Consider the following 14706-nt stretch of genomic DNA (forward strand, 5'->3'; position numbering starts at 1 on the left):
CCCCAAATTCTCCACTGCCTGTATTTTGGTACAGAATGCATGACCTTGGCACAGGACATGACATGAATGCTAAAAGTGACATAAAAGGTGTGTGTGCATGCTATGGGATTTCCATCCAGCCACTTCTGATTCTCCTAATGCATCCAGAGTGAGAGCTGTGTGGTAGCCCCTGTATATGTGAGCACAGAAAGCAAGCCCTTCCCTCTGTAATTTCATGTTCGTTTGTTCCTAAAATCAGAGAAGGTATTTTGCCAGCAGCTCCTGTACCGACATTAGGACAGCCTTTTAGACTGAGAAATCAAGGTATTTCTAGATTTAAATTTTAATTCACCCTTCCTGAAGCAACCTCTCCCTTCTGACAAGGATGCTTTCCAAAGGCTGATCCTTTGCAGCTGGTGATGCTGGGGTAACAGTTTCCATTGTCCCTAACTGTAAGTACTGAAGGCCAAGTGTTGTTTTTGTACAAATATAACCCATTATGAAATCAGGAAGGTAACCCAAGAGGACAAAATATGAACATGCACACTTACACCACTGATGTGGGCTTTCTGCCTTGCCTGAAACACAAAAGACACTTCTCCAGACCTCAGTGAAGTCTGAATACACACTCATGATCTAAGGGAGAGATAAACAGAGGATTTAGGGCCAGATCTGAACAAGTATGGCAAATTTTACTGAAATGGTATTTGAGGCACCTGAGTTACAACCTTTGCAATAACACAGTTGCTGTTAGAGCAGGACCCTCTTTCAAGCAACTTACTGACTCTAACCCACCTTTATCCAGGATCATGCGTTAAATCACTGCAAAATCATGGGTCAAAGTTGTTTCATAGCTTTACTCTTTCAGTAATGTGCAACATGAACATAATAGTGTTATTAAGAAGTCAAAAATAACTTAACACAATAGCTAGTTAAGATTTTCCAATGATCAAACTTTTAGCAATTACTTTTTGTTAAGTTCAGAAAATTAGCATATTTGTTAATCAAATTAATTTAAAAAGTAGCTTTTAAAAATAAAAGCAATGCTTTAAATAAATATAGTCTTTTTTTATAACCATAAAACACTTAGTCCTGTTAAATGTAACACAAATACTCCACTCAAGCACAGTACTTAAACGATTGAAATGAATGCTGTGAGCACACGTGGGCCGGACACCAGGAGGGATGAGGATGCATTGCTTCGGGACATTCTCTGTCTCCTTTCTACAGTGGCACAAAGAGGCAGCCAATTCTCAGAACTACCCCAAACACATGACATGCGTCAGGATTTTGTAGCTGCTGCACAAAAACGCTGGCACCCTGTTTTTCCCCAAGCTATTTCTCTACACTACATCTGTAGCAGTTCTTCAGCCCTGCTTTTAAATCTCTAGCACAGCATGAATCTTAACCACAAAAACGTAAGGCCGGAGCCTGCTTGCTTCATCCAGCTGACGCCAACATCTACGCAGAAGGTGGCAAGCAAGGCCTGACCTCTCACACATCTTACATTAAAGCTCACATTTTGTGAAATCTGGAAAACCTTCCTTTCAATACTGGCACCACTGGGTGTTTCAGAACGGCCTGAAGGTCACCTTCAGAGTTCATGACCACCGAAGGGTATTCACAGCTCTCCCCATAATTACAGGGCTGACTAGCTATGGTCATTACTACTCAAGTTAATGCCTATCAGCAAAGACTGTAGCTGTCTTGCAGATCTACAAGGTAGCAGTGTTTTGCTGGAATAAACTAAATTAGCTAGTTCTTATGTTAGTATGTGCTGTCTGGGTGTACCCTGAAGAGCAGTTTGCTAAATTCAGCAAAAAATACACCTCAAATTTACTGATAATCTACCTAGTAACTCTGAACATTTAATATCCTGTTTACTTGGTTGTAATTGTTCACTAAAAATCACCTTCAGGGTCTGCAGCAAACCACCAGTTTTGTCCTCACAAGAACAGCTGTCAGTGATATTTGCTGTGTTTTGTTTGTTTAAACAGCATAACAGTAATGTAACCTATAAGTTAAATGATAAAAGCTGGAGAGTAAAATAAAGCCCAAAACTGATACAAGTGCTCTCAATTTGTTTTGATTTTCAGAATGAACAGGCCTATTCAAAGGTGACAAAGGAATAAATTAGCAAATGGCTAATGTAATGCATGAAAGGGTGTCTACAGGATTCGCATGTGCGCACACACACGCACTTGCATACAGACAGCCTGGCTTCATTAGAAATCTCACTACCAGAGTTTAACTTGGATAAATTAACTGCATTAAAATACTGACATTGTGAGGATTTTAATACAATCATACCCTGTAGAGGGCACTCCTGTGTGAATTTTTAAATGCTTTAAAAAAATAGTTTAGAGTTATTGAAATCTGTGAAAAATGCGACAGCTCTGCCTCTCCTCACAGCCTCCCATTCTCATCTCCAGTATCCTTCTCCTGTATTGCCTCCAGGCACCGTTTTGCCTTGGCATCCGCCTGCCCGCTCCCAGTTTTGCTCAGTCCACACGACAGGCACGCCAGCTGGATCTGCTTCATGTTCTCCAGGGCTTCGTTCTTGGCGTTCTTCAGGAGATCTCCTTGGCCCTGGGGATGCACAGACATGCAGGAGAGAGTCAGGGATTGCACACATTGCTCAGGACCAAAAGCAGCAATACTGCTTTCATGTCCCTACAGGTCCCAGGTCCCGTCTCAAATCATCTCTGCCCCCTGGAAATGGGACTCAAGCCCCTCCTGCAGCTTGCTTGGTGTCAGCACAGTGAGGAAGGCAGCAGCCAGCACTGGACAGGGTGGGACAGGCACCAGACTCCCCCCACTTCCACATCACCACCCTTGGGAGGTAATTTCAGCCTGAACTGAAGGAGGCTGCGGGAGAAGACATTTCCTCTACCACAGTCAACAGCAAGGTCCTGCCAGGGACAGGGCAGCGAGGGAACATGGTACCCCTCTCCCCATGCCACTGCTCTGTCCCTGCTCCCTGGCATCAGATCCCACATGGCAATGGCTGCGTGTCCCCAGCCAGGAGCCCCTTACGAGGTGTGAGACCCTGATAACCCACCCCTCGTTGCGCCTGGATTTGCTACCCAGCCTTGGGCCCGCCGTGAGCAGAGCAGGCCAAGCTGTGTCCACATGAAACACATCATCCTGTAGCACTCCAGTGAATCCTTCTGAACCATTTTGTTTGGGATCTTCGAGAAGTCAGATGGGAACGAGACTTCATAAACAACATGCTGCTTCTGTATCTTCTCAGAGCATGTAAACGTGAGGTGACTAACAGGATGTCAACCCAATTTGTAACAATCAGGAAAAATGTGTTATATGAAATTTATATTAAGGAGTTAGGGTTCAGAAATGCCAAAACGAATATTTACGCAATATTGATATCTGAAGTACCGTGAGGCAACAAGATTCTGGAGCTACAGGATACAAATAAAAAAAACAGGAGATGCATCTGGTCATTAAAATTCAGTATCAGTAAGAACTTGAGCCCTTCTCTCTTAATGTCACCCCAAATACAGCTTGAATTACAGCACCTGCTGCAGCTGGTTACACTCATATTCAGAAGGAATACCTCCACTGACTGAAATGTCACTTTCGGATCTCTGCCACCTAACCTGATCTCCTGCAAATCACAGGAGACAACAGACACTGCAGCAGGACCTTGGGCTCACTGGAGGGGTGACTGAACACTGTGCCTCCTTTGGTTCTCAAAACAAGTCAGATGTGTTGGATGAGTCACAGCGTGACACCTTCCAGCAGTGGGAGCATCTCTGCTCTCCCTTTCCCCAGAGCTAAGAGGAAGGATGTATCCTACACTGATGAGCACAGTTCCCTTTTTGCCAGCGCCTGGCACTGGACTCACAAGGCCTGAACCCCTGTACACAATGTTCACAACGAAGAAACAATGGTGGCTTGCAAGGCTGCAGCACTGGTAAACACCACATGGGACACCACGTCATCCAGGGACGGCAGCCTGTGCCTGAGAACGTGATTGCCTCATCTCCTGGTGTCACAAATTTGTCCCTGCTGAACGATGCAAATCACCATCCAGATGCCGGGAACACAACTCAGTGTGAGAATAACAAAAAGCACTGGGACTGCATGAGCAGCTCTGTGCTATTTGCTATGAAGCTCTTTTGAAGGGATTTGTGTTTCGGCAGCATGACAGTTATGGGAATACACAGACAAAGAGCTTGGGATCCAGTCAGCAGGCATGGTGTGAAATAACAAAACAAGAATAATTTATGCAGCAGATATTTCTTGTAGCTGTGAGCTTGCTTTTATGTCAGAGGTTTTGCTTACGGTTAAAGACAGTAGGCAGGAATTCAAGAGCCCCAGAGCTGCCCACCTTGGTGTTCTTCCCTGTCTACAAATGGCACAGGAATATTGCCAGTGCTGTAGTGACAGGGACAACACCAGCACATAAACCAAGTATGTATCATTAACAACAGGATAATGTTATCAAAAAGGGTGTATCTCCTCAATACATCTTCCATCTCTTCAAATTGCACAAATGCAGTTTTAAATAGTTTGGGTTTAGGATGAAATACCCCTGGCTGCAGTGCGGTGGCTGCTGCTTCTTATGCACACAGGACCAAAGACACCAAAGACTTCACCATCAAACAGGGAAAAATCAGTCTGATGATGCTTTGCAACCTTAACTTCCCCAAGCCAAAACCTGGCGCTGTGTATTGATGCCCAAGAACAGAAAAATCCTCTTAGTGCAAGAAGCAACCCCTTCCCAGGGTGAGAGCAAAGCATGGAAATCTTTCTCAGGGTGGCCCACAAACTGTGTTTGTGTCCAGGGACTGAGACAGGCACGGACAGAAGCTATTTGGGATTAGATGCACCGCTCGGAGGACAACAGCCTGAGTCTGCCCTGCCAAGACTCACATCTGAAGTCCCCAGAAGCCAAGGGACTTCACACCCCACGTGAAAGTGGCCAAGCCACCCGCTCTCCCTTATGCATATTCTGATTTCACATTTGGGTAACCAGGCAATTCAGAGTACAGATTTTGTCTGAGGCAATGCACAAAATGTCTTTGAGTTCCAAGAAGAAACACACGCCTCCTGAGCATACTTCCAATATTTTGAAGACATTCTTATTTTACAGTGATCTAAAAACAGAAGTGGACTTATCAAAATAGTGCAATTCCATTCATGTACCGAGCAAGTGATTTATGTCTTAGTCTCCTTGTGGTTTTTATTTTTAAACAGCTGGTTCATTTGAGCAAGACAAAGAAGCAAAAATGATTTTGAATCATCTGTCATGAGAAAATTAACAACAAACTAGCCCTCTCTGACAGAGCTGTCATAATTCTAGAGACACCATTAAAAAAAAAATCTGTGTGCATGCTCTGTTTGAAAAGCCATCTGTTTGCTTTGAAAAACTGGCTGCGAGCATAATCCACTTAAGAAGAATGTCAGCAAAATTGTGTCAACACCTTAACGAACTAAATACTGGATAGAAGCTAGAGTAAACTTTACAAGCATAATTGCATTGAAACAACCTTCACAAACCAGTCATTGTGATCATTTCTGTGCACAGAGCCATCCTGCTTGCCCTTCAAACAAAGTATCTCTCTTCCAGACAAGGAGAGACCGTGACAGTCCATCTCCCTTCTGCTATTGGTATCACCAGCCTTTCTGAAAATAAATACTCGTGAGAAAGTTTAAACTCAGCATTTGGCAGGACAGTGAATTAAGCCAGAAGAGACTAATCAAGTGTTCTAACAAAAACTGATCAAGGGGTCTATTTTCATTTAGCCTTAGGGAGCATTAAAAGTCAGGTTTCATACACCTGACTACACCTAACTGCAGAGCCTCAGCACAAATTAACATTACAGGACAAATAACGCAGCTTGTCAAGCAACTGCAGGATTATAAGCCTTCACCTTGACATGTTAATACTGATTAGAAAACCCATAATCTGACATGGCTTTAAATATTGTTCAGTTCCAGTGACAACCCATGAAAGGCTTTAAGAAGCACAAGTAGCTCTAGACAGACACTGGCAATGGCTACAGATGGGACAAATTCCATATAATTGTAGGTTCAGTCGGGTTTTTTCCAAATCAAATACCGAAGTTTTTATGAGTCAAAATGACAGCTCTATATCCAACAGCAACCCCCTCTGGAACTGGGGAAATGAAAGGTAGATTAGGTTAGTGGCACGTTTTTGTGTTCAACTTCACAATACTATTTCTTTTATATACATTGCATGTATATTTCTATGTAAGTATAAATATATGGGCATGTACATTAATAATTACTATTTCTATGCTTTCTAGGAAACACCCTGCAACACATAGGCCATGCCACATGATTGTTGTGGGCACCCCCAGCGCTGGGGACCCCGGTTATGGCACCAGCAGCACCCGTAGCCTCTGTGTTGGCAGCTCCCACACCAGCACTGGGGGCTGCAGGAGGACCCTGAAGGCCAAGGCTGGGCCCATGCAGGAGTGAACTGCACTGACAGGTGCCCCACATGAGCACCTTGCACTGCTCCTGGTGAAGAAGAAAATCCCGTGCTGAGCAATAGGGCTTTCCTGGTGTTCCAAACTGGCATGTTTCCAGGGAGGCTGAAGCAGTAGCTGTGAAAGCCATTTTCTAATCTGCTGCTTGCTAAAGCAGACAGTTGCTTATCTCCTGAGCAGACACATTCTCTGACAGCACATTATGGGAGCTTTTCTCTCCAATCCTCAAGGGCTGAGTAAATACAAACAAATAACAGAGGTCTTAACACCCATCCCACATCATGCTCATGATATTACTGCTATTTTTTAACTTCTCCTCAAAGAATCAAGCTCTTTCATTATTATTTAATCACAAAGTAAAATCTCCAGAGGCTGCCAGTGGACGCCAGCGGGTGGCTGAAAAAGCCAGCCACAGTCAAATGGAACTGCCGCAAGCATCGCACCACTCCGCGTTTCAGAGGCAGCACAGGCATGGTAACAGCACTGACAATCTGTGCCAAGGGACTCCAAATGCCGGAGAGCTGCTGTCATATTGGGATACTCTGGGTGGAGGCAGCATTTACTGCAAGGGGGGCATTTTCAAAGTGTCACAGTAGGACTAATTGTGTTTAATATTAATAAGGAGGCACACAATTAAATGATCTCACATGGCTTTGAAAATGTAATCTTGGGGAGGAAATCATTAATGAAAAGATTACACTGTTAGGTTAAACTTATTACAAAAAGCAGATATTTTTCCATGCCTCCTTCAAAGTTAAATGTGGGAACAGTTGAGAGGAATTTGACCATGATACATTCACATTTCAGAACAGACTACTCCAAAAAAACAGTGTTGCTAAATCAATGGAGACTGTAAAAACCCATCATTTTCATTGGGACCTGCAGATAGTTTGTCAAGAGCTTTGCTTTATTGTCTGTGACAGAGATCATAATGCACATGTTGGCACAAAAAATTACTGTACACAAAGATTAGACACAAAGCTATAATCACTTTTCACACACTGAAAAATAAAGAATTGCAAAAACGAGTTACACCACAGGAAAAGCAGGGTCCAAATGTTACTTGCCAATTTATCTTTAAACCCTTGCACAGCAGCAATTCACTTCCTGTCAGGAAAATAAAAAGGCCACAAGTATAAAAGATGGCACTTAAATGGCATTCCTTGTGCTACTGGTGTATCATTTAAGGTCTGAGTTTTGGGCACAGCTTCTCACTTGCCCATTCTGAACCAAATGCAAGAGCTTGTTTCTACCTGGCTGAAACCAGCAACAACTTTGACACTGAGTAAATCAGGCAATCTGATCGAGTGCTCGCTGGGGCCTGAGTCATCACATTTTGCAGGATGTGCTGGTGATTTCAGACATCTAACTGAGCATCTCATTTTGGTATATCAGCATGTTACTGACAGCCAGAGACCTCTCCCATTTCCCAAAGTGGGGTCTAGCAAAAATTTGCAAGAAGGAGAGAGCTGAGAATCAATTATATCACACAGAGAACAGATTTGAGATGTACAGAAGAGAAAACATCCACCTAGGGAAAGGCAGTCACCATTATATACAAAGTGCTAAATCTCTATAAGCAAGAGCAGCAAAGAGTAACTATTGTGGAATAGATTATTGTGTGCAGTTCTGACACAAGGTTACACGATACAAACCAACTGAAATGATCTAAGGTTGTGCCAAGCAACAAGGTCAGAAGCTCTCCGGCTGATCTGCTCAATGCAGTGTAGCTCAATGCACTGTAGCCAGCAGCTGGCACACCTAGGAGAACAAGGCTGAGGATGATGACAAAGAGGAGGATAGTTAACAGGAACAATCTCCTCCTAATTCTGTATCTAGCCCAAGTTATTCTTCATGTCATCTTTTCTCCCTTTGCTTCGTGAATCAGCCATACGGATGCTGGCTCCAGGCTTTCCTGCCTATCTCTCATTGCACAGGGGGCTGAGCAGGTAAAAACCCAAGCTCCTTTTCCCAGGAAAAGCACCGGGAAGCACAGAACCAGCCCTGACTGCACTGTATGTCCCATCTGTTTTACTCCTTACTCAGGAGAAAATCCCATTTGCATCTGATATTTGCACGAGTCTCAAAGACAAAACCACACCTGCAAGAAGCACTCGAGGCCTTGAAGGCACTGCCTTCACTGCCTCGCCAAGACACACAGCCCTAAAGTGACACATCCCAGCCAGCAGCCTCCTGCCAGCAAGCACCTAATTTAAGGATAACTGCTGGGACAAGTTACCTCTGCAAATACCATCTACAAAGCAGTCTCTTTTTCAGAGCAGCCAGTTGTAAGGGAGAGAGAACAACAGCACTACTCCAGGTGGCTGGGAAAATTCACAAGGCAACTCCCAAAAAAACCTGGTCCCATATAAAAGCAGAAAGGTCTCTTAGCAGTTCAAGGGAAAGCGGGCAGGAATCTGGATTATGGCACCTGCACAGAGCCCATTCAGCCATGGCTTGCCCTAACCACCCAGTGGGTTCCAGTGGATCAGCCCAGTCCTCTTTGAGGCAAAGATCTCTGTAGGTGTTCAGATACCATAGCAACAGGACACAAAGGAAGTTAATAAAAATTAATAAATACATTACAGTAAGTAGAATAAACAAATAAATAATGAGCAAAGTAAGCAGAAATTAGAATGGCCCTAACTTGTAACACAGACCAAATGTTAACCTCACTTGTGGCTTGGATGCCATTACACACCATGGGCTGTACACACCCAGTGTATTTGTGACTGCAGGGGGGTACTCTGACCCAGGGATGGAGCCTGATGCTAACCATGTAAATGTGGTGTGTTAAAAACAATATTCGTATTACCTGAAAAACAGTTCCACCTGATTTTAATTACTTTTGTTTAAACTCCCAAATGAGACCAATCTGACAGTTGTTCAATATTAGGCTGTCCCACGCAAAACCCAGAACTTTCACACTGATTTCATTCACCATTTGGATCTCACCCCAAACATCTGGATTGGGGAGGATGACCTAAAGGGATTTACAGAGCTGTTCTGCATGAGCCTGCTTAGTTTTCTAGGAGGCTGGTGGCATTCATTGCACAGCCAAGCAGTCAATCCCAAAGCACGAGGCGTGACATGAACGGCTGGGAAGAGGGAATGCTGTTTGTCTCTGCTGGTATGGCTCTCCCTTGAAGAACATCCATACCATTTCTTGCCTTCTTTTCCAGCTGTTGGAAAGGTGCAGTTAAAATCTAAGTGGTTGTGCTGGATACCAAGAGACCTCTCCCACTCCACCACATGGGGCGAGGCTGCCCAGTTATTACAAAACTGCCAGTCCACCACTTGTATATTCCCAAATCATGTGACACAGCCAAACAGAGACCCTGAGGGCAGCCTGGGAGGTGGACATGAACAAACAAGAAGAACCTCAGTGAGAACAGTCAGGCAATTACCAAAGAAGCAAATACTCAGAAAACCTTCTGATTCTGGCTACTGGCCTTGCCAGCACGAGGATATCACTGCTTTGTGCAGCCATGGCAACTTAGGAAAGAGGGTCTGTATTTGTAATTCTCTTATAGGATTTGCCTAACATGACAAAGGCGAAGGACATACACGGCCAGCTTGCTCTCAGATTCAGTTGAGTGCCCTCCCAAACCCTACTGGCCCTCGACCAAAGCCTGACAAGGGATTAACACCAAGCATTTGTTTGAACACCTAAGTGGCAAAAGCACTCATGCTATAGCCTTCCCTATTGATCTTTAAAAAGAGCTCTTCACTGAAATCCAGGGGCTCTTGCAAATCAATTGCACTGTATGGCTACTAATTTATTCCTTCAAGCAGGCATTTTATGTATAAAAAGAGTGGGCTTTTATTTTTATTTTTTAAATAAATGCCTATGCTTCTGTCTCACATGGGCATTTAAATTAAATTATGCTATATCAGGCTGTCAAAAGCAATGAATGTGAACATTGACTGTAACTGTGTTGCAGCAGGAATTTGCTTTCAGAAATAATGCCATTAATTTGATCTTAGCCATGTGCTAAGCAGTTCAGCTGCCTGTGTGTCTCTTAGGCACTACATCAGGCAGACAGTTTGCAAGCACAGCCACAAATGTACAGACTCTGGCTGTTGACCCCTCCATTCTAGGAACCTGCTTTTTTTCTGGTGACAAGTTTAAAATCACAGGGTTGGCTGGGAGCCCAGGAGTTTATTTTTTATACACAGCCATGAAATGAAAATTGAAGCTGTATGTCCAGGCACTTATTTCTTAATCCTCCTTTGGTCACAAAACCCAATTTCTCACAGGTACCAGTGCCAGCACTAACTGGTAGCTCCAGTAAGGTCCAGAGACTCCCAGAAAAACAAAACAAGGGGAAGAAAGATGAGGCAGAAAGTGCACAATTTTTTTTTTTTTTTGCATTTGATTTTTCTGAGTAAAAGGACCAGCTGCAGGAAAAGAGATGTTTTGCAGCTAATGAAACACCTGTGAAAAGCAACCCCCAAGCAAAACATTTGGCTGGCACCCCTTGCTCCCAGGTGCCCTCTGTGCTGACTCTCAGATGCACAGGCTGCAAGCACAGAGTTAACACCAAAATCATGTCCTTCATCGCAGTGTAGCCAGCAAAATGTCCCTTAAGTTCATCAGAACCTGGAAAGGGTTTAGCAGCCAACTCTGAGCTGACTCCATTTTGACTGAAGACAACATGCACCAGTGCTGGTTTGGGCTTTTTGGAGGGAGGGAGGGAGTGTTGCAACAATATCACACAAACCAGTTACTGCTCTCTTTTGAATTGCTGGAGGTAATAGCTAAAAAAATACCTACAGCTGTGCTTAATTCTAACTGAAATAATCTAATCAAGATGAAATCAAATTGTGCCAGTCAGAGCAGATTGTTTGTGGAGAGAGCACCCTCAGCATTGCTCCCACATGCAGCTCCTCAGGCTCTGCTCCTTTCGGCCTGCCACAAGCACTAATGCCTTAGCAACTATGTGGTTTGCAAATCCTGCTGCTGCAGTGGCTGCTGGCCAACACCACCAGCTGACTGGGCCATGGGAATCTGCAGAAGCTGCCCAAGCTCCCTACCCCTACTCCCCCAGAGGGGACAAGACCCCTCTCCTCTATTCGTGCAAGGAGCTGTGGGCAGCCAGTTTCTAACCAGTTCACAAGCAGCACAGGCCACAACCAACTTTATGCTGAAGCAGAAAGCTTTAAGCTAAGACCAAAGCCTCCAAATAACATGAAGGGTTAAGTGCCAAAAGAAAAAAATACCACAGACCACTGCCTACTAGGAGGGAACAGGTTTTTACAGGATCCCTAAGGAAATGCTCTGATTCGCCTCACTCCTGTCCAGGGATCAGCCCTGTCATTCTGGTCCCCTGCAGTCAAAGGCAGGTTTGCTGGTGAGACTGGACAGTGAGCTCAGTAAAAGCAGAGCTGAGCCACCCTCTCTGCTCATGTTCTGCCAGCCAGTGGTTAAAGAGGCTCCTGTGGGCACAGAAGCTGCGGCCTCACATGCTAACAGGGCTTGTTTCCCCTGGTAGAATCCCAGCCCTGCCTTCCCAGCGTAGATGTGAAATCAAGTACGAACAGGAGCGGGTAGGGTTATTTTTGTAAGCAGAACACTGACAGACCCAGCAGGCAGAGAGCTACTGAAAGGAAGCAACTGAGAGGGGAGGAGAAAATCAGCAGGGGTCAGAAACAGGCCTGGGTGGAAGTGAGAAACGTCTGTGAAAGATGGGAATGGAAACTCACAGCAAACTGAGTGATCTAAGCACAAAAATGAGTGGTGCAGGATAGGGGTAGTATTCATTTACAAATTTATTGCCCCAAAATGTCAGTGAGGGAAACGGAACAAGAATAATTTACAATCCATTACAATACTATGCCACAGAAAACACGAGGCTTTTCACCCAAACTGAACTCAATTTTTAAGCCTGATACAGAGGGCTGTAATAATACCTCCACCCTTACCGGGGAGGGTTAGAGAAGATGAGTTTAGACTACCCAGCATCAGACCACTGAGCTACCCTCTGAAGGAAACTATCCTGCTGCTGCTGGCAGCCTCCAGTCCCAGCCCTTTTATTTCAGACTGCTAAATTAGGCTGCTCAGGTCGTCCAACTCCTGCCCCCAACAACGCTTGAAAAGGTAAAAAAACTAGTTGGGGTGCTTTTTCTGTGCCTTCATGTGGCTCAGCTCCTCCCCACTGCTACATACACCAGCATCCCTAGGTCACCACCCGATGAAATGGGAACCCAGGGAACAGAGTGAGAACGTAACTGCAATTATCACCTCTATTGTTACTATTCAAAGCGACCACAGCCTATCAGTCAGCTCTTCCTGCCAATACCGGACCTGTGTCATTTCTGTAACACAGAGGACACTGGAGAAAATAACTACTAAGTAGGCATTTTTAACTTACTCCTTTAAGTCTGACTGCTCTCATGTAATAGCCTTTCTGACATCAGAAATGCCATCTTTTTGTGATCTAAAAATAAATAGCAGCTGCCTCAGCACCTGAATCACTGGTTTTGTGCCCACTTTTCTCTGCAAATGGATCCCACCTGTACCTGGGGAAATAACCCCAAGATAGGGTCCTTTATCTCCCACAGGGTTCATCACCTGACACTTGAACTCATCTGACCCAGGTAAAAAAAGACTGTGGCTGTCAAAAATGCAAGACTGCAGTTTCCCAATCCATTGTTCTACAGTAAAGCTTACTTCCACCCACAGGTATTTGGGCCTCTGATTTCCCTAGCTCCTGTGGAAAGTTTTGGGAATGCCTGCCACATTTAGGGCTTACGTGATCTACCATAAGATCTAGGGGAGAATAACTGCAGAGCAAATGCCTGGTCTCACTGAACACCCACAACTTTCACTTAATGCAGTTTGTGGCTTTTCACTGTCACAGCCCTCCCTGCAGACCCATATTGCCAATAATCACACATGTAAACACAGAAGTCTTTACTCCACAGCCTTCTACTGCTAGTGGCTCCAGACAATAAAAATGAATCAATACCACCACTGAGTTAAAGAGCATTTCACTTTAACCACAACCCTCAGAATATGCAGTGGTGCGGATAAACACTTTTCAGTGTCAGAAGGCAGTAATGGAATCTAGACTGGTACAATGAAATGGGGAAGGTCGTGCCAGCTAATCACTGCCTGCTGGATTCAGAATTTGGCTCCCCCGACTCATTTACTTACACAAGCACAGAAGAAGTCAAAGGTCCTGGCTAACAATTGCATTATGCACATTCTGATATGTGGAGAGAGGATTTCTATCAATGCTCAGGCAGGAGGGAGAAGGTGAGGACTTGGCATTCACACAGAGACATGCCATCCCCCAGCTTCAGCCAAGCACCAGGGCCAGGTACTGCTCCATTATAAAATATATTCCTGGATTTCACTGAGGCCACTGACAGTGCCAGGGAAAACCCAAACATCATCTTAGCAACTGCAGAGGAGGAAGTTCCAATGGAGCAACTGGCAGCTTTCATTGCCTCCTGAGCTCCCCCAAGGAACTATCTTAAATTAGACACCCATTCCCCCACAGGGAGCAGGTTTTGTAGATGCTGGCACATAATTCACACAACAAAAGGGGCAGTCAGCTTGTCATCATTTGTAAGCTCTGGGAAACTGTATGTGATCTGCTGACAGGAGCTGTAAGGAGCTCCAAATATACCACAAGGGTAATTTTTAGACTATGTTAAACCTCTTATCACACACCATTCAAACACAACCATTTCAGGCGAGTACCAGCTACAGCTCCCAGGGAACGGCACAGCACAGATTTAATAAGCAAATGCTGGAAAAAAAACAGTGTACAAGCAATTCTCTCTTAATGTTCTTGCCATGTACAAATCAGTGCTCTGATACTCAACGAATTCCGAAAGTAGCTGTGGGTGGAGGCTCTCTTGTGGAGACCCACCATGGATGCCTTAGAAGCAGAGCCCTTCACTCCCTGAGGCCTTCAGTGCCATGAATAGCATCCAGGCAAGGCGGTGTGGGCACTGCCAACCCAGGAAGGAAAAGGTCTCTCCAAGCCCCTCGGTGTGTGCCAGGCATTGGGGCAGTGGCCCTGCCTGGGGCACTCACCCAGTGCCACCAGAGGGCCCAGAGCAAAGGCTCCCAGCACCGCCTCACTGCCTGAGCCATGTGGGCAGGGCTGGCAGCTTGCCTGGGGTTACACTGCAATCCAGAACACCTGACAGAGGCAGCTGCTTCTTTTCCTTTGTTCTTTGTTAGTACAGCCATTGACAGATAAAAGCAAGAAATGTGTGAATTTCTGCGGAA

The 14706-nt window shown here is 44.9% G+C and overlaps 1 protein-coding gene across 1 annotated transcript in view; it reads right to left on the bottom strand.

Annotated features, from left to right (window-relative positions):
• Positions 1-816: 816 nt before the first annotated feature.
• The window catches only part of PLCL1 (phospholipase C like 1 (inactive)), a 178236-nt gene continuing 164346 nt past the window's right edge, over positions 817-14706 (bottom strand). The window contains exon 6 of the mRNA XM_042040529.1: positions 817-2568. Within this exon, the coding sequence (XP_041896463.1) occupies positions 2386-2568 (183 nt within the window). The 3' untranslated portion in view covers positions 817-2385. The remainder of the gene's footprint in view (positions 2569-14706) is intronic.

Source organism: Corvus kubaryi, unplaced genomic scaffold (genome assembly GCF_017639235.1).
Source record: "Corvus kubaryi isolate FWS band 111438036 unplaced genomic scaffold, C.kubaryi_AGA036_p1.0 37396, whole genome shotgun sequence".
Lineage (NCBI taxonomy): Eukaryota > Metazoa > Chordata > Aves > Passeriformes > Corvidae > Corvus > Corvus kubaryi.